Source organism: Hypomesus transpacificus, chromosome 8 (genome assembly GCF_021917145.1).
Source record: "Hypomesus transpacificus isolate Combined female chromosome 8, fHypTra1, whole genome shotgun sequence".
NCBI lineage: Eukaryota > Metazoa > Chordata > Actinopteri > Osmeriformes > Osmeridae > Hypomesus > Hypomesus transpacificus.
Genome location: NC_061067.1, coordinates 8,497,640 through 8,518,991, shown reverse-complemented (window position 1 = coordinate 8,518,991; position 21,352 = coordinate 8,497,640). Strand labels below are relative to the sequence as shown.

The following is a 21,352-nucleotide window of genomic DNA, read 5'->3' as shown; positions in this document are numbered from 1 at the left end:
GAGCTGTGGGAACAGTTTTCCTGTCTAAACTCTAATAGAGATGCTCAGTGACCCGCTGAAGGCTGGCAGCTATCTTTTAATCATCTGGAAGACTTTGGAACGACATCTGCTTTCAACAGCACAGAAATTAATAAGTAAGAGGAAGCTGAAAAATGTGTGTACGTGAGCCTCTGTGTGTGTGTGTGTGTGTGTGTGGTCTTGTTTAACTATCCTTACTTACACGGAAAGTGAACTAACAAACAATTTACCTTGTGGGGATCATTATTATTTATTTCTAGGGGGTTATGGGGGGTTTAGGGTTAGGGTTAGAATTTGTCTAGGAGCTACATTACGTAAGGGGTGATGTTTAGGTTTAAGGTTAGGGAAAACACCATTTTGAATGGGAAATAATTGTTTGACCCTTACTTAGTAAAACAAATCTGTCTGTGTGTGTGTGTTGGTGTGTGTGTGTGTGTGTGTGTGTGTGTGTGTGTGTGTGTGTGTGTGTGTGTGCGTGCGTGCGTGCGTGCGTGCGTGCGTGCGTGTGTGTGTGTGTGTGAGTGAGTGCACCAGGGTGTGCTGTGTCTGTATAATGAGGCTGGGGAATCAATCTGCATTGAAGCGAGTTACCAAGCACTTGAAAAGGTTGCCAGACACACACACAACAAAATGAACTCACACACACACAGTGCTGCTGCCTGCTGCTATTTACAAATGAGCTCCACCCTTTTTCTTTTCCCTAAACTGAAGGAATACAAGAAGATGTGTTAATTTGAAATCTGTTTGATAGGTCTACCCAGGTTCAGGGAGTTCAGTTTGAATTTACCACCAGAAGGTCTGCAGATGTGTCTCCTGTTGTTATGGAAATGAGAAACAAATGGAGCCCATTAAAAGCAGAGCTGGACCAAGGCTTTGCCTGAGTGGATGACTTTGACCCTGTGGTGCAGGGATGAGGTGATTACAATGCAGATTATCTGTGTGGTAATGGCTAGGAAGAAGGAGGCAGCAGGAGTGACATGACAGTAGGACAACGTTTTGTTCTTTTTCCATTCTTCTCTCTCTCTCTCTCTCTCTCTCTCTCTCTCTCTCTCTCTCTCTCTCTCTCTCTCTCTCCTACCACAGTGGTCACTCCTTTCATTTCTCTCCAGAGAGAGAGAGAGAAAGAGAGACAGGGAGAGAGAGAGAGAGACAGGGAGAGAGAGAGAGAGAGAGAGAGAGAGAGAGAGAGAGAGAGAGAGATTTGATTGACAGAGAAAACAAACCACTGAACCGTTCACTGCCCCTTCAAAATGTCAAAGTTTCTTGAAACACTTAAATGTCAAAAATATTTATTGATTTGTCATCTCCTCTCTTCCTCTCCCATGTCTGAAAGATGTCTCCATCATCTGAAATAATGTGCACATGATCCTAAAATGATTTACCCGGCAGAGTCCCTACGGTGTTTTACTGTCACTTTTATAAACCTCTTTTGAATCACCTTAGACAGTAACACATTACCGGTAACACTTTATCTGGATATTCCCCTTGACTTAACAACATCTATTGAATGCTCATAGAGCTCAATTAATATAACTGTTTGATTGGCTCTGGTAAGATATTCACCTTCTGGCTAAGAGTGAGGTTGTTCTTTATTTTTCTTCTGTACCAACATTTGCCAAAATGTCGCCCCTTATTAGCTAACTAAAGGTTACAGGAAGGTGAGGGCATGCCCACATATGAGTCTTGCATCAGGATGCTGTGCTTTGATGCAAAACACAACCATCTGCCCCATCCTCCATGTGATGAAGAAAGTGTTTTGTCCGTCTCTTCATAAACGGAGTGTCTAAGTTCTGGTATTTATCAATCTACTTAATTTATCAATCTACTTAATCTGCATGATTGGTAGAGAAAACCAGACCTCTGACAACACATAAATGACAACACAACACCAGGCTTAGGTCTCAACCATGTCTCTCTCCGCTCTGAAGGCCGTAGGACCATCTTTCATAGGGCACAAGAATGTAAACATAGATTGTGACAGTGAGGGAGTAATGACGTTACAACAGTCTCAGAGAAAGAGATTCACTGCTCCCAACACATGACAACTCTCAGACTAGAGAGTTCATAGTTGGAACTCTGCTTGTAATCATGATAAGAGAAGTTTAGCCAGTATTTTCTTCTGAACCCTGACCCATAGACAAAATCTACTCTTATTAATAGCAAGCTTACATGAGAACATATTAACTATCCAATGACTAGTTCTATTGATTAGTGAATAATGTAAGCACACAGGAAATCCCAATTTCTTCCACACATGCTGCCTCCAACCCACTGCCTCTGCCCTGCCTCCCTCTGCCCTGCCTCCCTCTCATGCCTCTGCCCTTCCTCCCTCTCCCTGCCTCTCATGGCTCTGTCTTGCCTCCCTCTCACTGCCTCTCAGCCTTCACCTTCCACCATGCCTGCCTCCAGCTGCCTTACCCTCGCCCCGCACCCCCCCCCCCCCACCTCGTTGTATCTACCCTCCAGCCTTACCCTGCCCCCCACCCCCCTCACCTCCATCCTCCCCCACCTCCACTGCTTCCACCTTCCCCCATCCTCCCCCTGCCTCCTTCGCATGAGTCAAGCTGAAGCAGCATTTGTTCCACCGTGGTTGTTCACCCTACATCTTCTAAAGACGTGACGTCCTTTGAGCATAGAGCACGAGCCCTGTGGAACGTGTAGGTTACCTACGTAGCCGGCAGACATCGCCTTTTTCCAAGGAGCAACGTCACCTCAGACAGGGTGCCTGGCCACTCTAGGACGGAGAGGGGCTACTGTGAGGGTATGTCTCTTTTCCTCTCTCTCCTCCTCTGCCATTAGACGTACTAAGAAAAGGCTGATGGACAATTAGGCTCTCAATCGCTTCAATTGGTTTGATGATGTCTTTCAGAATCTCTCAGAAATAGCTGATGAGATGGAATTAATAACAATGCACTTGTCCATCGTGGGAGGTATTATGATATTCTAATAGCCAAAATTAGATTATAATGTGGACTCTTGGATTTGTAACAGAGCTATTATGCCAAATGCACAGGGAATTCTGCAGGAGCAACAGCACATGGTACAGGTTTATAAATTGTCCTGCAGAAACACGTGTCCAACATCAATACACATTAAAGCAGGGAATTAAGTCAACGGAAGAAAGTGCGATGGATGTAGGAAAGGGGAATGAGGAGAAGGATGAGATGAGGAGGAAGAGGGATATGGATTTGTTTGCTGTATGATCCTAGAGCGTGCGGTAAATTAGTACACAGCAAAAGCACACCATCTGTCTCCACCGAGGCTCTGACTCCGTTTGGTCAAGATAGGAGAGAGAAAGAGAGGAAGAGAGAGAGAGAGCGAGCGAGAGAGAGCAATAGAGAGAGAGAAACCGAGAGAGAGTGAGAGGGGAGAGTGAGGGAGAGTGAGAGGGGATAGTGAGAGGGAGGGAGAGGGAGAGGGAGAGGGAGAGGGAGAGGGAGAGGGAGAGGGAGAGGGAGAGGGAGAGGGAGAAGGAGAGGGAGAGGGAGAGGGAGAGGGAGAGGGAGAGGGAGAGGGAGAGGGAGAGGGAGAGGGAGAGAGAGGGTGATTGTTGGACCGGTGGTCGGCTCCCTGCCTCCCTCCCGTTAATGTAGCCTCCAGTCAGTCAACCAGTAGCATCGCTGAATTAAAAACCACTTTCACCTCATCGTCCGTGTGGAAAACGAAAAGCGGGAGCACGTCTCAAGATTCACACTATAGGATGCCTTGTAAATCATTGGGGATGTAGGCTATGAAACGTTTGTTTCGCGTATATTGAGCTTTATTTCTGAAAATGTATGCGGTCTTTGAATGGCTGAATCGGATAATGAAATCACAGAAACAAATGTGCTCTACTGAAATGACCTGCTTTGACGACTGGTAACGCCAGGCTATCAATGAAGCGCTTGGAAATTTGGGAAATGAATGTCATTTAGTAGGTTATCACGTATTGGTGAGTACACTAATATCGTTTTTTCTTTATAGTCCAGGCTATTCGTTCAGTGGATTGTTCACTTATGCTCCCTGCCCTGCATCACAAACTGCTTTAAACCATCCATAAAAGCCTATTAACGACTGTATGCTATATTTTTTGGAGTGAGCTTACTTTGAAAGCAATTTCAAGCACTTGGCTTTTAAAGATCTGTAGGATATAGGCTACTTTGGGATTTCGTTTTGATTAATGACATTATAGATTCGTAAATTAATTAGGGCTATGTGAATTAAAGTTTACTGAATTAAAGTTTTTAAAAGTTAACTCGAAATAAAATATGACAAGACAGGCTACATCTTTTTTGACCACAGGCCTATTGAGTTTTGTTAAGGCTAAGCGTTTATCCACAGGTGTCTCACCCTCTGTCCTAAAAACGCATACGTCTGAATAAAAACGCTTTACGATTGAGTATCTAATCATGGGCTACTGCTCTCTGCCCACAATGACTTTATTTCCTCAGATACCTCAACTGGAAATAATTTTGCGCTTTCTCGTCTGCCGTAACTGTGCGCCTCTACATTTTGGCCTGCTCGACTTGCCGTTGAAATGGGAGATAACATGTCCAAGCGCTTGAAACTGGTGTCTGCCACAGAAGCGGAGATGGAAGAGCGCTCATTTGTCAACCCCTACCCGGACTGTGACCAGGGAGTCCTGACGTCTTCCAACTCAAGCACGGACAGTGACTCCAACGAGCTGTTTGATGCTAACGGAAAGGTTAGCGATTATAAAATAGACTATGTATTACGTTTGTTCACGCTTACGTCTATGTCTAGCTAACACACGCTAGTTAGCTCTGCAACACATATTGCAAGTTTTAGAGAATCTTTTCTGCCTGGTAATTATATTCAATTGTATTCTGTTCTCGAACAGCAGTAGCAAACTATTCAGAAATAAATATAACAGAAACGTTTTGGAATAATTAGGCCTAATTGATCCGCTCCGACACACAACACACACGCACGCACGCACACACTCCCACCGAGAACTTGGAACTTGCAGTTCTTGAACATCAGCTTCACAGAATACGTCTCTTTTTCAATATTTGTTCTGCAAGAACTTTTGTAGCATTACCTAACACAAATACCTACAAGGCTAATACACAAGACACCACTCAGTACAATAACATAGCCATGGTGCAGCCGAGGGATCAGAAGCTTTCATCTCTTTGGATCTTGGTTGGAGGGAAGATGATTCAGGGAGGAGGCTGGAGGCCTGGCTCTGGCCTTTACCCACTAAGGAATAGAAGTGACACATTTAACTACAGCCCCTTTGTGTGTGTGTGTGTGTGGGGGGGGGGGGTAATGGCTTTTCTCCTAATGAGGTCTTGGTGTGAATCGGCTTCAGTCTGCTCAGTAGCACACAATGTTAGGCTGTGAATCATCCGGGCCATTCTGACTAACAGTCTCTCTGCATTGTGCAATAATCTAATAGAGCCGAGGGCCTTTATTACTGGGCTATAGATAGCCCTGATAAGTCCCCCTTCTCCCTTAAAGTTATGGAATACTATGTGAGGTCAACTAGCTTTGCCCTGTGGAAACAGCACAGGCTTTGTGAATACAGTGTCTGGCCCAGCATGGATTGATCTTTTGATCTTCATCAACAACAGAGCACAGATAAATCTAATATCTACCCTTCCCTCTGTTCAAGAGAACACTGGAGGCAGTTTGTTTTGGTGCTGTCCCTTTCATGTGAACACACCAGAACATCAGCAAAAAGTCATTGTAACAATCACATGAAGCTGGCTCAATTGTTATGGTAAAAAGGCAGTGTCCGTTTATCTCTGTGAACACTCAACTGTCCTCAACTCCCCCCCCCCCCCCTCTCTCTCCCTCTCCCTCCCTCTCTCTTCTCGTAACCCCCCCACAATTGTCATTGTATAATTCGCACTCTGCCTATTAGCATGTAGCTGTGAAGCAGTGAGTTGTGACTCAGACCTGAGAGAATAGCCAGCTTTGATGCAGCCAACCTGGTGGGTTTAGCCTAGGCTCAGTCCATTGTGACCAGAACAATGTGTGCCAGTGTACGTAGTTTGTGCCATGAGAAGGCTGGTGGTGCCATCTCTTGATCTCAGTCACTGGTCACAGAATTGCAATGAAAGCATAAAGGTACATGACTGCATTCCACTAGGGGAGTCTGGCACACACACACACACTGTGTCAGTCAGTGCTGAGGCGCCCCCCCCCCCCCCCCCCCCCCCCCCCCAATCGCGGCCCAGTGCAGCGAAGGAGCAGAGAATCTGCAGATTGGATCTGCATCAGAGGAGAAAGGCTGCTAAACTCACTGTAGCTGGTTTGCTGTCCTTCCTGGGTGGGGGTGGGGGGACCTAGGGGGTTTAGGTGATACACTGTCAATCCAGAGTAGTAGATGGGGCCAAAGGGAGGGGGTGCTGTCTTTGGTGTAACTCTGCGACCTGTGTGAGATTGGTGTGTCTCTATGATGTGGATTGAGTGGTGTGTGTGTGTGTGACTCCCAGTTCGAGAGGGTTGTGGGACTGTACTGACAGGTAGAGCACTGTGCTTGCTCATCACCACTCAGCCCACACACCTACACAAACACACACAGTCAGTACAGTAACACACACTGTCCACAAACACAACACATACACCAACACACACATACTGCCTACTAACACATACTGTACAGTCACACACACACACACACACATATATAAACACACACACAAACTGTCACACACTAACACACATCCAGACTGCTACTGGCTCTCTGAACCTGACGTCTGGCTACAGAGCTCCTATCTCTGAGCTCTCCACTCCCAGTCCTGTCTGCTCTACAGACACACACACACTCACATGCACACACACACAGCTGTTGGAGGTGTGTAGCGCATCTTGATGGTACATGTATTGATTCTCTGTGTAGATCAGTGAAGCGTTCCAGAAGAGGGTGCAGAACAAGATCAAAGACCTTCTCCAGCAGATAGAGGAGGGCCTGAAGACCGCAGACCCCCACGACTTCTCCACCTACACCGGCTGGACAGGTCTGCCCCTGACCCCCTCCCCCCCCATCCTCATCTGAACCCTCTGCCCCCCATGGCTTTTCCACCAACTCTGGTCAGCAACACAAATCAAGGTCCAATCCAATTTGATTTGAACAGCCCTTTGTTTTAAGCCACATCACAGAGGGCTTCACATACAACTACACCTAAACCTACCCAACCCCTCCCACACACACAGGTCAGTGTGCTACCCCCTCATTCCCTCTGCTACTCCCGTGAAAACAACAGGGTTTCCAGGATGAGTGAATGGTCTGTGTTACCACCCGTGTTCCTGTTCTCACCCCAGGCATCGCCCTGCTGTACCTGCAGCTGCACCGCGTCACCCGCGAGGCCTCCCACCTGCAGAGGGCGCTGGACTACGTGAAGCGGACCCTCAGGAACCTGAACGGCCGGCGTGTCACCTTCCTTTGCGGGGACGCCGGGCCGCTGGCCGTGGCGGCCGTGGTCCACCATCGCCTCAGCAACCACACCGACTCCCAGGACTGCATCGCTAAGTACGGGCTGCGAGCTAGCGCTTCACCCAGCACGCTACCTACCTACCTGAGTAACTAGCTGATGCTAACTGGTACAGGTCCTGAGGTCTGTGTATTTCTTCCCGAAGTTCCGGAAGTCTCCCGTACTATATAGAATATCCCTGAATTCAATAATTTTGCTGAGCAAGCAAGAGGCGTCGCGAGAAAGCGACAGAGAAAGCATCCTGATAGGTCTACTCCGCACAACAACAAAAAAACAATCAGTTGTCCCTCTGTGTGGGTTTTAGAGATGATCTCTCCTACCTTGGGGAGGGGTTGAGGCCTGCTTCAGTCTAGTGTCACCTCCATGTGTGTGTCACCCCCTCCTCTCTCTGTCTCGTTCACGCCTCCCTCAGTTCCATCGTCGGGCTGGAAGCCTTAATCCAGCTGCGGCTGTCTGTCGTCGCGTCTGTGTTCCTGTAATTCCTCAATCAGGACGCTGTAATCTCCGCCCAGCCTGTCTGCAGACAGTGTGTGGCTGGCTAGCAGCTGGCTAGCCTGGGAAAGTGTTAACATGCGCGATGCTGCCCAGCAAAACCTGCCTCTGGCACTGGCCCTCTCTGGCTAGCCCTGTTAGCATGGTAGACTCACAGTAGACCAGCTAGCGAGCAGATGAAAAACTAACTAGCTAAACTAAAATCTAAATGTATTGGTCACAAACTCCAACCAACAGGTACGATGGGCCTAATATATTGTGTTTATGTATGATAGTGACGCATATTAGCTCAGGTTAGCAGTTGTAAACATGTGAATGATCCAGTAGGCTAGCCTGTGGAGAAGCCAGCACAGTATGGAGGCCAGCCACCATGTTGTGGTGTGGTGGTTAGCGTGCTAGCTTGCCTAGCTATGCTAACGTGATGATAATGCAGCTCTGGTTGATCCTCTCCTGGAGCTCTCAGTATGGGGTTGATGATGTTACTGTAATCTGTAATCTCTCAGCCTCCCTCATCCTCTATCCCTTCCTCACGCCTGCCCTGTTTCCATCACTTTGTCTGTGTGCGTGTGTGTGGAGGGCGGTGGGGTGGATTTTGTGTCTCTTAGAATGGAGACTTCTTTGAAGTTCAATCCAGGTTCCTCTCTCTCTCTCTGTCTCTGTCTCTGTCTCTCTCTCTCTCTCTCTGTCTCTGTGTGTGTCAGCCTGTCTTATTTTTATCTACTGTATATGGGGCACACAGAAGTTAAAATCAGCAGAGGAATATTAATTTATGTTATCCTTTGTTTGTGTGTGCGTTCTTACGTGTGTGTGTGTATCCAGACTGCTGCAGCTCCAGAGAGCAGTGTTGAGCCCAGACTCTGAGGTGCCAGATGAGCTGCTGTATGGGCGAGCGGGCTACCTCTACGCTCTGCTCTATGTCAACAAGGAGATCAGCCCCAACACTGTGGATGAGGGCACCATCACCAAGGTAACGCGCGCACACACACACACGCTGAAACCCTACTTACCGTATTTTTCGGACTATAAATCGCTCCGGAGTACAAGTCGCATTAGTCAGAAAATGCGTTATAAAGAGGAAAAAAACATATATGGTGCACTGGACTATAAATCGCATTTATTTAGAAATTGCCAAAGAAAAATCCAAGACCAAGAACAGACATTTAATCTGGAAAGGTTAAAAGTTATTCAGCTACACATTAGCATAAAGAACATACCTGGGAGGCTGAATAGGCTAAATTACAAGCAAGTTACCGGTAAGCTAGTTCACCAAGCTCCCAATCTCATTCCACATCACTGCATCCGTTGAACTCGTTGCTTCATGTCAGTCAGTATGAATTAACATTTATAAACATGTTAAATTATATATATTTTGATAAATAAGTCGCACCTGACTATAAGTAGCAGGACCAGCCAAACTATGAAAAAAAAGTGTGACTTATTCCGGAAAATACGGTAGTATTAACCACTTGTTGCATATCTTTTTTTTCATAATTAGAGTTCAGATTTGGTTCTAAATCCAGGGCAGAGTTTTTTGTTGTGTGTGTGTGTGTGAGAGAGAGAGAAAGGGAGGGAGGATATGGAGGAGCTTTTTATCTTTGCCCTGGCATCATACCAAGGGACCATCTGGTATCGTAGCTTCTGTAGCGCTGACTGCAAGAGTGCGTGTATGCGGGCATGTGTGTCTCGGTGTTTCAGAAAGCGGACATGACAAAGTCAGATATCTGTCTCCTGTCTCCACAGGCCTCCTTAGTAATGTACCTGCTTTATCTGTTCTCCACTGAGGCCCAACTCAGGCTTCTGGAAGGAATTGAATTCTGATGGATTGGATAATATAACCTTTCCATAGAAGAGCTGCTATCAACTCCCATGTTAAACACACACACACGCACACGCACGACACAACACAAATGTTCACACATACCCACACATATGCACAAACACACCCACGCATCCACATGCTTAACAAAATGACAAATGGTTAATTAAGAATGACAAATACTAGTCTCAGTCGGCCAGTTACGCCTCCTCTCCTATTAATTCTGGCTAGAAACAAGCAATGTTTCAGTATCTGGGGAGGTAGAAGAAGTTTTTGTCAGAACTAATGTCAGTGTTTTTCTTCCTAGAGAACTTTGCCTTGAGGCATTCCTAAACGGTGACTGTAAAGGCTTATCTTTGTTGTAGGTTTTGATGTTTTTAGTGTTTCTCACAAACAGTGTGAACGGCGAGTTTCTTTAGTGAGAAAGCTTTGCTGACTGTCGCAAGGTCCCTCGCTATCACACACACCCACGCTCACACTTATTCATACACGACACACGTATAAAATATGCTTGAAGCTCCTCCAGTTTGGAATGCAAGATTCTGTCTCCAACTGACAGCTTAGAGATGGCGTGTGTGTGTGCGTTTGTGTGCTTGCGTGTGCAGCATTGTTTGTGCTTGTGCGAGCCTGCGTGTGTTTGTGTGCGCGTTCAGACTGAAAGAGCAGAATCGGCTTTCCCAGCCGTACGGTGTGTTATGCGTAAACAGAGCGTGACAGCTGTAATACTGCAGAGCAGGTTGCAGGTAGAGTCCAAGCCTGCAACCTCAGAGGAGCAGCAGTCTGGGGCAGTGCTCCTGTGCCCTGTCCTCATCAGCTTAGCTCTTCCAAACCACTCTGGAGTGTGTCCTATCCCCAGCTAGCATGTGTCCTATCCCCAGCTAACATGTGTCCTATCCCCAGCTAGCATGTGTCCTCCAGCTAGCGTGTGTCCTATCCCCAGCTAGCATGTGTCTTATCTCCAGCTAGCGTGTGTCCTATCTCCAGCTAGCGTGTGTCCTATCCCCAGCTAGCGTGTGTCCTATCCCCAGCTAGCACGTGTCCTATCCCGTGCTAGCGTGTGTCCTACCCTAGCGTGCTCCAGGTATCTGCTAGCTCAGCCCAATCCCTCGGGGAGCTGCAGGCTGTTTGTTTGCCGGCCATGGCGAGGTGTTGATTAATTAGCTCTCTAAACAAATTCATTCTAGCTAAATGATATCGCCTCTCCTTCGGGGGCCTTGTGCCGATAGCTGATGAGACTTTAGATGTGTGTGTTACTAAAATTAGACTAAGAATGGAAGGGACTGTGAAGTGGAAGTCTTTAGGTTGTGTGTGTGTGCACGTGTGTGTTTGTTCAAGGGAACAAGCTTTTGTATGTATTGGACACAAGGGATTTGGGACTGAACTGTTGGAATGATCAAACAAATGGTGCATTGTAAGATTAGAGGTTCGCTGGCTTGTTTATTTTCCAACACAGCTCGGCAGTTTAATCTGGATATGAAAACACGGTTCATTTCTTGTTCAGGGAGAGAGGGGATTGGAGAGATGCTTGTGAGCTTTTTTTTACCCTGGGCCAAACTGTTGGTCCCATTCAGAACTGGACGAAACTTCCTGAAACTGACCACCCTAGGGGGAGAGAGAAGGGGGTAGAGGGTGGGGGGGGTGTCAGTCTTCCGTTTTTTTGTCACCTGGTTCTCTGTCTCACGGGATAATGACTGCTGAGCAAAAGTGGGAGACTGGAGCATGAGGGAGAGAGAGGAGGGAGAGAGGAGGGAGTGCGAGGCAGTACTGCTGCAGTGGCCCCTCCCTAGTGACAGAGCGGCTTTACAGCCAGCCCTCGTTCATTTCTTCCCTCGCTCTCTGCCAGAGATTCCTACCGCCTCTCTCGCTTCTTTCCAGATCTTTCTTCTTCAGCATAGCAGCAGTGGCTGCCTATAGGCTCCTCTCTTTACTGCCTCCCCTCGCCATCTCTCTGTTTACAACCCTTTCCTCTCCCCACCCTCTCTCTTCTTTCTTCCTCCTTCCTGCCCCTCTCGCCCCACCATCCTCCAAGCCTCGTCAGATGGGACCTATGCCCTAAGTTCACTTAAAGGAAATCCATATCTGTGCTTTCCTCCCTAAATCGACTGAACCCCACCATTTAACCTGGACTATTGTCTCGTCAGGGTTTCTGTGGCCAGGGCCTGCTCGCATGAGCCTGCATGCTTCTATCAGTAAGCCTCGGAGCTTAGTTTAACGAAACCCTTTAAGCTTAGCTCGACCCCTTCCACATCATACCCCGTCGCTCTGTGTCAATTGCCTGCTCTCTGCATACATGCGTCTATTCTCCCTGATCTCACTAAGCAGTCACAGCTGTTTAGAAGATAACTTGCTTTCACCTATCCAGCGATGCTAGTTCAGAGGATAAATCCAGGCAAGGGAGCGAAGAAGGATGCAGTTTCAAGTATTCCAGACAAATCCAGCAGTTTGTAGGGAAATTATGCCCATGGTGCGAATATATCAAATACTTTTAATTTCTAATGTAATATCCAATATGATAACTCAATAGTGAGTACATGTTTAAATCCAGCCTAGTCATATGGAATGAAGCATGTGACATACACGGGTGGCGTCATCATATTTGACACACTGGTTCTGTAATCTGGCTCTAATCTGTGAAATCCTCAACACCTTGTGTGTTCAGCTGATGGTCGGCCTTGATTCCTGGAGAGGAGGGTGGACGAGAGGGAGAGATGGCGGGGGTGGCTGAGGGAGGGATGGGAAGGGAAAGACACACTGATGTCAGTGGGAGGTAGCTATTACAGAGGGGGGAGGGAGAGAGAAACAGAGTGAAAGATCACACAGTTGTCTAGGCTTTGTCTGCATATCGCAAGTGTTTTTTTGCTAACTGTTCAACAAACCATACAAGAGACTAACTCCCCCTCTTCTTTGTTTGTTTGTTTGTTTGTTTCTTTCCCTGCTCCCTTCATTCTCCCCTCCCTCCAGGTGGTGACAGCCATGGTGGAGTCAGGGAAGAACCTGTCTAGGGAGGAGAAGAAGACTGAGAGATGCCCGCTGCTGTACGAGTGGCACAAAAAGCAGTACGTTGGTGCTGCCCACGGCCTGGCAGGCATCTACTACATGCTGATGCAGGTGGGCTGTGAGTGTGAGTGAGTGTGTGTGACAGTGAGTGTGTGTGTGTGTGACTGATTTAAATTGATCTAGATATGATCAAATTTGACCCGTGTCCCTGTATCTGCTCTAATCAGTGCTTTACTGTGATAATAAATATATCAGTACGGGTATGAATTTCCCAGGAGACATATTAGGCCTCCTCTTCACTCATGAATCATGCATCACAGATACATATTTATCACAAACATGAACAGTAGTTCTGTGGTCAAATAAGAGTTCCTAATGGATCATAATGCCATGATTCCTACTGGCATATGGCATATCTGTTTCGAAGGTCACTGTCTATCATCATATGTTTGAGCAGTAGTCATACACACACACACACACACACACACACACAGACTGAGAGACCATTCAACCATGTGGTATTTTGGTTTAATCTGCATATGCAATCTCATGAAAGTAGTTTATCTTTGTCCCTGGTAGAGAGATAGGCCTATGTATCGCTCTACATTGAAATGATTACTAAACTCTCCCCTTTTAGCTCTGGAGGTCAGCAACATTTTAGCCCACTTTCCCACATGTGCAGCGCTGTATTGCTTGCATTCCTTTCCACATGTATCGTGCTAACATGCTAGTGTAGTGTGGTTTGCACGGTTAAGATTAGCAATACTTAGTTTATAATAAAGTATAGTCGTTCTTGGGGGCACCACCTCTGATTCGTGAAAGGGACAGAGGAAACCTTGTTTAATAATATTGAATAATAGCACTCGTAATAATCAGTCTAATCTTAAGTAGGGAATTCTATGAAAGTAGAGCAGATCATATAACGTGAGAGATACGCGAGTATTATACACAATGATTTATTTAAGAGAATGTAATTATAGTGAACACATACCAGATAAGTTATGGGTTAGTTGGGCTAAAGCAGTACAGTAGGCCTAAATTCTAATGAGAGCGCACTACACAATGGCTGCGTAGAGCGTGTGTGGAGGGGGAGGGGAGAGAGAGAGTGAGGAAGAGGTACAGAGGAAGAGGCTTCTATAGTAACAATGGACGATCAATAGCAACTGATCTAACGATGGTCAAGTTAAATCATTTGTAAAATACAATCAAACATCGACAATTCAATCACAACATGCCAATATGTCACAAGTAAGAAATATTGCAAATCGCAGTTACTTTTGTCGGTTTGAAGAACGGAGTCAATGGTTCGTTATATCCAACGAATAGGAAACGGAATCTCTCGTCAAAGTTCCGGGCGCAAAGTGAATGTGCAGGTTATGAGGTAAAGGTTAGAGAGTGACGCGTTCACCCCAAGTTAATCCTACGAACAAGCGGGGGTGATTGTAAGTTCGGCGATTTTATACTCCAAAGAACAGGGGGTCATCCGTGTGAAGGTGACCTCTCTCATTGGTCAGTTACTTCCACCTGGGCGTCGTCTTGAGATCTGCCCAGAGGTGTGAAGTGGCTGATAGTTTAAATTCCATTATCTCAAATGTCCATGAAATGCTTAAACTTCAGAATAGAGCAATACAACGTTCATAACTGGTTTTGTTAGTATGATACAATTATTTTGATATCAAGATTGACTGATTTAACTATATCTGAAGGGGAGTTATAATCAAACAAATCAATTAAACACGTTCTAGGTAAATGAGAAAACACACATTATAACACATCGACTACTGTCATTGAATTAGTGTCCATGAGCCATGTAGTCCTTGAGAAATATGTTTGTAACTCCACGAAAGAAAGTTCTCCCTTATACTCCATTGTCTGATACTGTGTGACCATGTGGTCTCTGTTCCTGACCCCATGCTGGGTCAGGGCTTTTGAAGCATCTTCTGGGAGATAAGGACAAAAGGGGGAAGGACCCTTCCCCCTTTTCGGGGGTAGGGGAAAGTTGTGGATGGTACCAAGCTTTGTCTGTTGACTCTCTGCTACACTAGCATACCTCTCAACTGGAGTAATGCTAACATGCTAGCATCCTTCCCAACATGTCATGCTAAGGCAAGGCAAGTTTATTTATATAGCACAATTCATACACTGTGGTAATTCAATGTGCTTCATATAAATACACAACAATGTGCTTCACATAAATAAATAAATAAATAAATACACAGTGGGAATACAATGTGTAAAAAATCCATTAGAAATTAATAAATTAAAGGTGATTATCAAAACATGATCATAACAACAGTAAATTATAGGAAATAAAAGCATGAGAACATTAAGGCATAACATAAATAAATACAATTAAATAAGTAAATAAAAACCGTAAAAGATTGGAAATAAAAGCTTAAAATGAATGCTAACACGCTAGCATTCTCCCACCCCACGTGCCATGACAACTGGAGTCATGCTAGCGTGCTAGCAATGGGACAGAGCTTTGTAGCTTGTGGGCACACTGCTAACATGCTAACAGAGTGTTTACCTTTGGGCTTAGCAAGAGGCAACTTCCCCTGGGGGGTGAGGGAGACAGGCTGGAGCAGCAGCCCCCCGGGCCCAGCCACCAGCTTCCTGCTGCAGCTCCGTAGGCGTTTACTGCCAGGCAAATATTTGAGTTGTGCACAGAGCTGGTTGTACACAGAGAAAGGACAGCTAGCAAGCCAGAGATAGTTGGGAATACATGTAGAGACAGCTGCTTAGGCTGGGAGCTGGTGTGTGTGTGTGTGTGTGTCAACCAAAGTGGGTCCATAAATTGACACTGAGAGTAAAAGCCTTGGTGTTCTCCTTGGTTGGTTGTGTTTGGGTCCAGAGCTCTTTCATAGATCCAGCCAAAACCCTGGATATACACCAACAGGACATGAATTATCCATTACTGCAACGATTGGTTCAGTCATTTTCTTTCAGGCAGGATGTGCATCCTCCAAAGACAAGATGTTGGACAAGATGTTGTTTTGATGAGTGACTCTTTAAAACTCCCTATAGGCACTCCTCTTATCTCTCCTCCTCTCTGCTCTGGTCTTCTCTTCTTTTCTCTCCTCCTCTTCACCTCTCCTCTGTTTACTGAGTGTGTTCTACCAGCAAGTCTCTCCTGGAGCTTGGATATCTCAGGATGGTCTCTCTCCGCAGAGGAGACGTCAGAGAAAGAACATGCCATTAACTCTCTAACACGTCATCCCTGTCGTGTGTGTGGGTGCTTTATGTTGCGTGTTAAGTGCACTGAATACAGCCGAGTGCATCTTTATGGTCAAAAGCTACTTAGTGGCTGGATGTTTGTGTCTGAATGTGTCTACAGTTCTGTTAGCTTTAAGGGAAAAGACGGCGCAAATGAATCGGTCGTGAGTAAAATTGTAAACACCTAAAAGTAATGCAATGTACAGTATAGAGAAAAACACCTAATTATCCCTCTCTCTCTGCCCCCCTGCTTCCATTCCCCCCTACCCCACTGTCTCCCTCCAGCCAGGGTCGAAGGTTCATCAGAGCATGCTGTCTGAGTTGGTCCGGCCCAGCATCGACTACGTCAGACACAAACGCTTCCGCTCAGGGAACTACCCGTCATCGCTAAGCAACGAGACCGACCGGCTAGTGCACTGGTGCCACGGGGCTCCAGGTGTGATGCACATGCTCATCATGGCCCACAAGGTGTGTTTGTGTGTGTGTGGTCTTGTTTACCAAATGTCCTCACAAGTATAGTGAAACATGAACAACTTGGGCCCAGCAAAAGGGCCGCACATCTTCAAATGTTTTTTTTTTTTTTTAAAGGGTTTTAGAGTTAGGGTTAGAATTATATTAAGGGTTAAGGTTAGGGTTAGTGGTCAGAGATGAAATCATTTTGAATGGAAGTGAATGTTCAGGCCTCACTAGGATAGAAAAACAAACCTGTGTGTGTGTGTGTGTGTTGGTGTGGACTTCTTCCTCAGTATTATGGCATATTGCTTCTACCCTAAAGGCATGGTTACGGGAAGGTCATCAGATCACCATTCCTAGGCGCTAGGGAGCGAACACAAACACGGCAGTGTGGCCGCTATAGCTGAGCCACAGTGCCACCTAGTGGGGATTCGGGGGAACGTTAAAGGCCTTTTGAATAATACACGGCTGTTATGGACCGTTTTACATCCTAGTTTTGACATGTTAGTCTTTTGCTTTTAATACCAATCTCATTTCCAGGGGGGGGGGGCGTTTTGAAGGGTGGAAACAGTTTCTGCTGCTCTCAGCATGACTGCCTGGGAGCTGACTTGCACAAAAGGCTGAAACTCTTGCTGTCTTGTTCACTACATCTCTCTCTGTCAGACACACACCCTGTGAAATGACTTCTGGAGAAAAGAGGGGCCGCAGGGGGTGTGTGTGTGTGTGTGAGTGTGATAAAGAGGGAGAAACACACACAGGCTGAGCAGAGAATCGAGCATGTGGGATAGTTGGAAGCAGAATTTCCTCATTGCCATGTTAAACGCTCTTTCCTTTGACAAATGGCTTACTGCCTGCTTTCAGTCACACGCTGGTGCGCACACACACAATCACACAGACACTGGTGCACACATGCACACAGACATACACGCACTTATACACACACATTTACACACACACACCAAAAACTGGATGCAGGATCATTTAGCCACTTCTTGGTCCATTAACTGCCAGCTAGATGCTAATGTGTTGCTATTTTGCCTGCTACATTCCTCCAAGTAGCATAAGGACGGTGACCGTAGGAGCGTTGCTCCTGCCACCCATGTGACACACACACACGTGAGCAGGGGCGCTTAACATCTCATCAGTCAAGAGGTTTACAGGATCACCCAAACACTACGACGATAGCCTTAACATCCCCAAACCCATATGTTTGATCATACACAGCTAGGAACAAACACACGCACACACAGCTGAGAACACACATTCACATGTGCCCCCCCCCCTCCCCGGCTAGGTGTTTAAGGAGGAGAAGTACCTGAAGGAGGCGCAGGAGTGCGGGGAGGTGATCTGGCAGCGAGGCCTCCTCAGGAAGGGCTACGGGCTCTGTCACGGCACGGCCGGGAACGGCTACACCTTCCTGTCCCTCTACCGCCTCACCCAGGACAGGAAGCACCTCTACCGCGCCTGCAAGGTGTTTGTGTGTGTGTGTGAGCCTGCTTGTGTGTGTGTGTGTGTCTGTGAGTCTGTGTGTGTGTGTGTGTGTGTGTGCGGGTGTGCCCATGCATCTGGTTGTGTGTGTGTGTGTCTGTGAGAACGCTTGTGACTGTTCTCGTGTGTCTCTGTGTATGAGTGTGTGTGTGTGTTTGTGTCAGTCTGTGCGAGCGAGGCAAAGGAAACAGATTGGACTGTGTGTGTGTGTGTGTGTATATGAATAGTTCCTTAGTGTTCCTCACCAGTCATCCCTTCTCTTGTAGTTTGCCGAGTGGTGTTTGGACTACGGTACTCACGGCTGCAGGATCCCAGACCGGCCCTACTCGCTTTTCGAAGGTTCAAACTTTATTTAAACATTTTGGCCAGACAACATGAACCTTTTCTTAGCATTCTCCCCTCAAATCTCCTTAACGATCGATACAACTACGCGGCTGTCTCTGATTTCAGCAACGAGGCTTTGCTCACCACCGACCTGTTCCCAGAGTAACTGAGCATGTTTTGCTTGTATGCAGGGCAGTGATCAATCATCCATCACTTAGAGACCTTCCTCCAGAGAGAGGCCAGGGGAGCGAGCAGAGAGCCGCGGCGGAGAGGGATCAGACTAATAAAAGTGTTTCTGTGACAGGCACGCGGGAAGAGGAGCGATGGGGGGGGGGGGGGGGGGGGGGGGGTTTGGCTGGGAGAGCGGACGGAGGGGGAGATGAAAGGCAAGTCAGTGTGGTGGGCTGGGGGGGGGGGGTTGTAACAGAAGTGCATCAACAATGAGGATTGTGGAGGGGCATTGATGATGGCTATGTGTGTCCTGACTCAGCCCTGGTTGGGAGTACAGAGTGTTCCAGCGTAGCAGGGCTTGTCTGAGGTAAGACCAGGGTAGTGGGCACACGTACAACAGCAACACGGGCTGCGGACAACACAGAGGAGTGCTCTGATTGGCCACCCACTGAGTGTCCTGCTGAGAGGGATCGCCGCACGCGCACACACGCAGGCCTACGCCGCTCGTCGCCACGGCAACCGGTTACTGCCCGCGTCAAGAGTGGCTTTGTGGGCCGTGATTGGTGGACTTGACACTTTCTGTTTGATGCAAGCTCATCCCAGAGCCCCCCCCCCCCCCCCCCACACACACACACACACACAGAGCTGAGGTAGTTCCTGACTGTGTTTTCTTGGTCCTCCAGGTATGGCGGGGGCGATCCACTACCTGTCAGAGCTCTCCCAGCCTGAGTCCTCCTGCTTCCCCGCCTTTGAACTCTGACCTGGGCCGCCAGGGGCTGGGACTGCCACCCCCTCCGAGGGGATCTCTGGGGAGGAGGTGGGGGGTGGGTCGGGGAGGGATCTGTGACATGGTGGAGCGGTGGACTCCATGGAGCCCTGGAGGTGAGGCAGGGCGCTCCCCTCTAGCTTGCCCGGGGAAAGAAGCTGCCTCTGGGCCAGACCCCTGGACCGGACCCCTGACACCTCCACCCTCAGGCATGGAAGAAAAAAAAAACAGCCCAAGCCCTCTGCCTTTAATGCTATCAACACCGCCTCTGTGTGTGTGTGTGTGTGTGTGTGTACCAAACTGTTGTGTATCAAAAACAGATGTTTTAATACCTTACAGTTCATGATTCTATGCATGCGTGTTCTGATTTGTCTATTGGTGCCTCATTCATGTTTGTGACCCTTGTGACTACACAATATTCCCAATCATCCCAAGCTCTGCCCTACCTTCACCCACCCACCATTTATCCTGTACTTTTGCACTCGTACCCCACTACTCTCTCTCTCTCTCTCCCACCCCACCTTGCCTCCCATGTGCTCCTTGTCTTCATTTCCCCCCCATTCCCTCGAACTGTGTGTGCTTTCTTACCCTCTTCTACTCCTCCTTCTCCTCCTCCTCTCCTCTCTCTACCTGTCTTTCCCCATCGGCCCCCAGCTATGTGACCTGGTACAGTGTTTTTGTCTTTGCATGGGATGTCAGAAGAAAAAAAGGACGCCTAGAAATCGGCCTTGGATTGTGCCAGTGTGCGTCCTCGTACGTCAGTAAGTCTGTCCGTGCTGTTCCGTACTGAACTTCCCGAGGAAGCGTGGTTTGTCGTATCTGTGTCTTCAGTGTCTCCGTCCACCTCTCTGTCTGGCCTGCAGCGCCTGAACAGCGGCCTGGTGTTCGCTGTGAGAGCCACCACAGCCCCCCCCCCCCCCCCCCCCCCCCCCCCAGGCCCAGGTGAATGTTCCTGACCGGACGATAAACTTTCTGCAGGCACTGCGCCTCTCGAATCTGTGATTGCGACAGGGTCTTAAAGGAAACGTTTTGATATTGTTGGATTTGAATAAAGCAAAAATAAAAAAGGGGATTCTGAAGCTCAATGTGTCAAACATCTGATCATATCACCAAACAGTACTACCTATGAATGCCAATGTCTGTCCCTGTGTTGGGTTATCCTTGACTTCTGAAAATCATTGTACAGTAGCTTTAACAACAGTGAGTGAAGAAATACAATTTGCAAGTATTACGTGCCTATTGCACTTTTTAATTCATGTTGTAAGAACTTTAAATGAAATAAACTGCACATGTAAATCACTTTACAATTTGTAAACATTTGATAAACTGCTTGCAACAAACCATTAGATGCTACTGATATATGAAACCTTAAAGCTGGAACAAGTTTATTTACTTTCATAAAAGTTCTGTTGAGTAGGAGACAGTGAGTTGTTGCGGCCAATTAGACTTCTATTTAGAGACTGATCTAATTTTATATTATGCCAGCTGTAATTACACCAACTTCTACCTAGCTCTCTCTCTTTCCATCCTATTAGTTCTGCCTGGGTCTGTGTGTTTGTTAAAACCTAGCACTGCCGTTGAATAGCACCCTGTGACTCATGAGTACACAGACCAGACTCACAGCTACACAGGAAGTTCACCGTTTATTTTATTTTTTTACAAAACATACGAATAGTGTGGAAAAGAGATGAGACTCAAGCAGATATTCCTGTTATATCAAATAACAAGGACATGTCTCCCTCCTAGTGGCCTTCATACAGGACACAGAACATCTTCAGGTAGAAGTGCAGATGTACTTAGGGTGAGGAGAGACCGTGGAGGAACCTTCAGAATGTTCATCCGTCGGTCAAGCAATAAAGAAATAACCACAAAAGACGTTTATCAAAAGAGAGCTTTATTCACATTTCTCAGGGACGTACTGTAGGACTTTAATATACACGATGGAGACAACAGTGATTAAAGCATATATCTAACTCTATAAATGTCTGTAACCATCTCTCTGTTGCATAGTTAAGATGATCAAACAAAACTGCTCATATTATCGTCCGATTGTTACGAATCCAAAAACTAGAACATTGGCATCATAGATTGAAATCTGCCTTATTTTAAATGCTCTAACATCACTACAAAAACAACTTGTCTGGCTGGTGGCTTGCAGAATATGGACAG

General features: G+C 46.9%; 1 protein-coding gene across 1 annotated transcript; it reads left to right on the top strand.

The window, feature by feature from the left end:
- Positions 1-3,605: 3,605 nt before the first annotated feature.
- lancl2 (LanC lantibiotic synthetase component C-like 2 (bacterial)) lies at positions 3,606-20,482 on the top strand. The gene is made up of 10 exons (XM_047024135.1): positions 3,606-3,949; positions 4,449-4,702; positions 6,869-6,986; positions 7,291-7,498; positions 8,772-8,919; positions 12,730-12,876; positions 16,267-16,449; positions 17,729-17,905; positions 18,189-18,261; positions 19,101-20,482. The coding sequence occupies exons 2-10, from the start codon at positions 4,535-4,537 to the stop codon at positions 19,175-19,177; spliced, it is 1,299 nt and encodes a 432-aa protein (XP_046880091.1). The 5' UTR covers positions 3,606-3,949; positions 4,449-4,534; the 3' UTR covers positions 19,178-20,482.
- The last annotated feature ends 870 nt before the right edge of the window (positions 20,483-21,352 follow it).

What these genes read in the sequence shown, in the direction of transcription:
- lancl2 (XM_047024135.1), top strand. Translation starts at nt 4,535, where the DNA reads ATGGGAGATAACATGTCCAAGCGCTTGAAACTGGTGTCTGCCACAGAA. An exon ending in TGTTTGATGCTAACGGAAAG is followed by an intron (nt 4,703 to 6,868) that starts GTTAGCGATTAT and finishes TTCTCTGTGTAG; the next exon opens with ATCAGTGAAGCGTTCCAGAA. An exon ending in TCCCAGGACTGCATCGCTAA is followed by an intron (nt 7,499 to 8,771) that starts GTACGGGCTGCG and finishes GTGTGTATCCAG; the next exon opens with ACTGCTGCAGCTCCAGAGAG.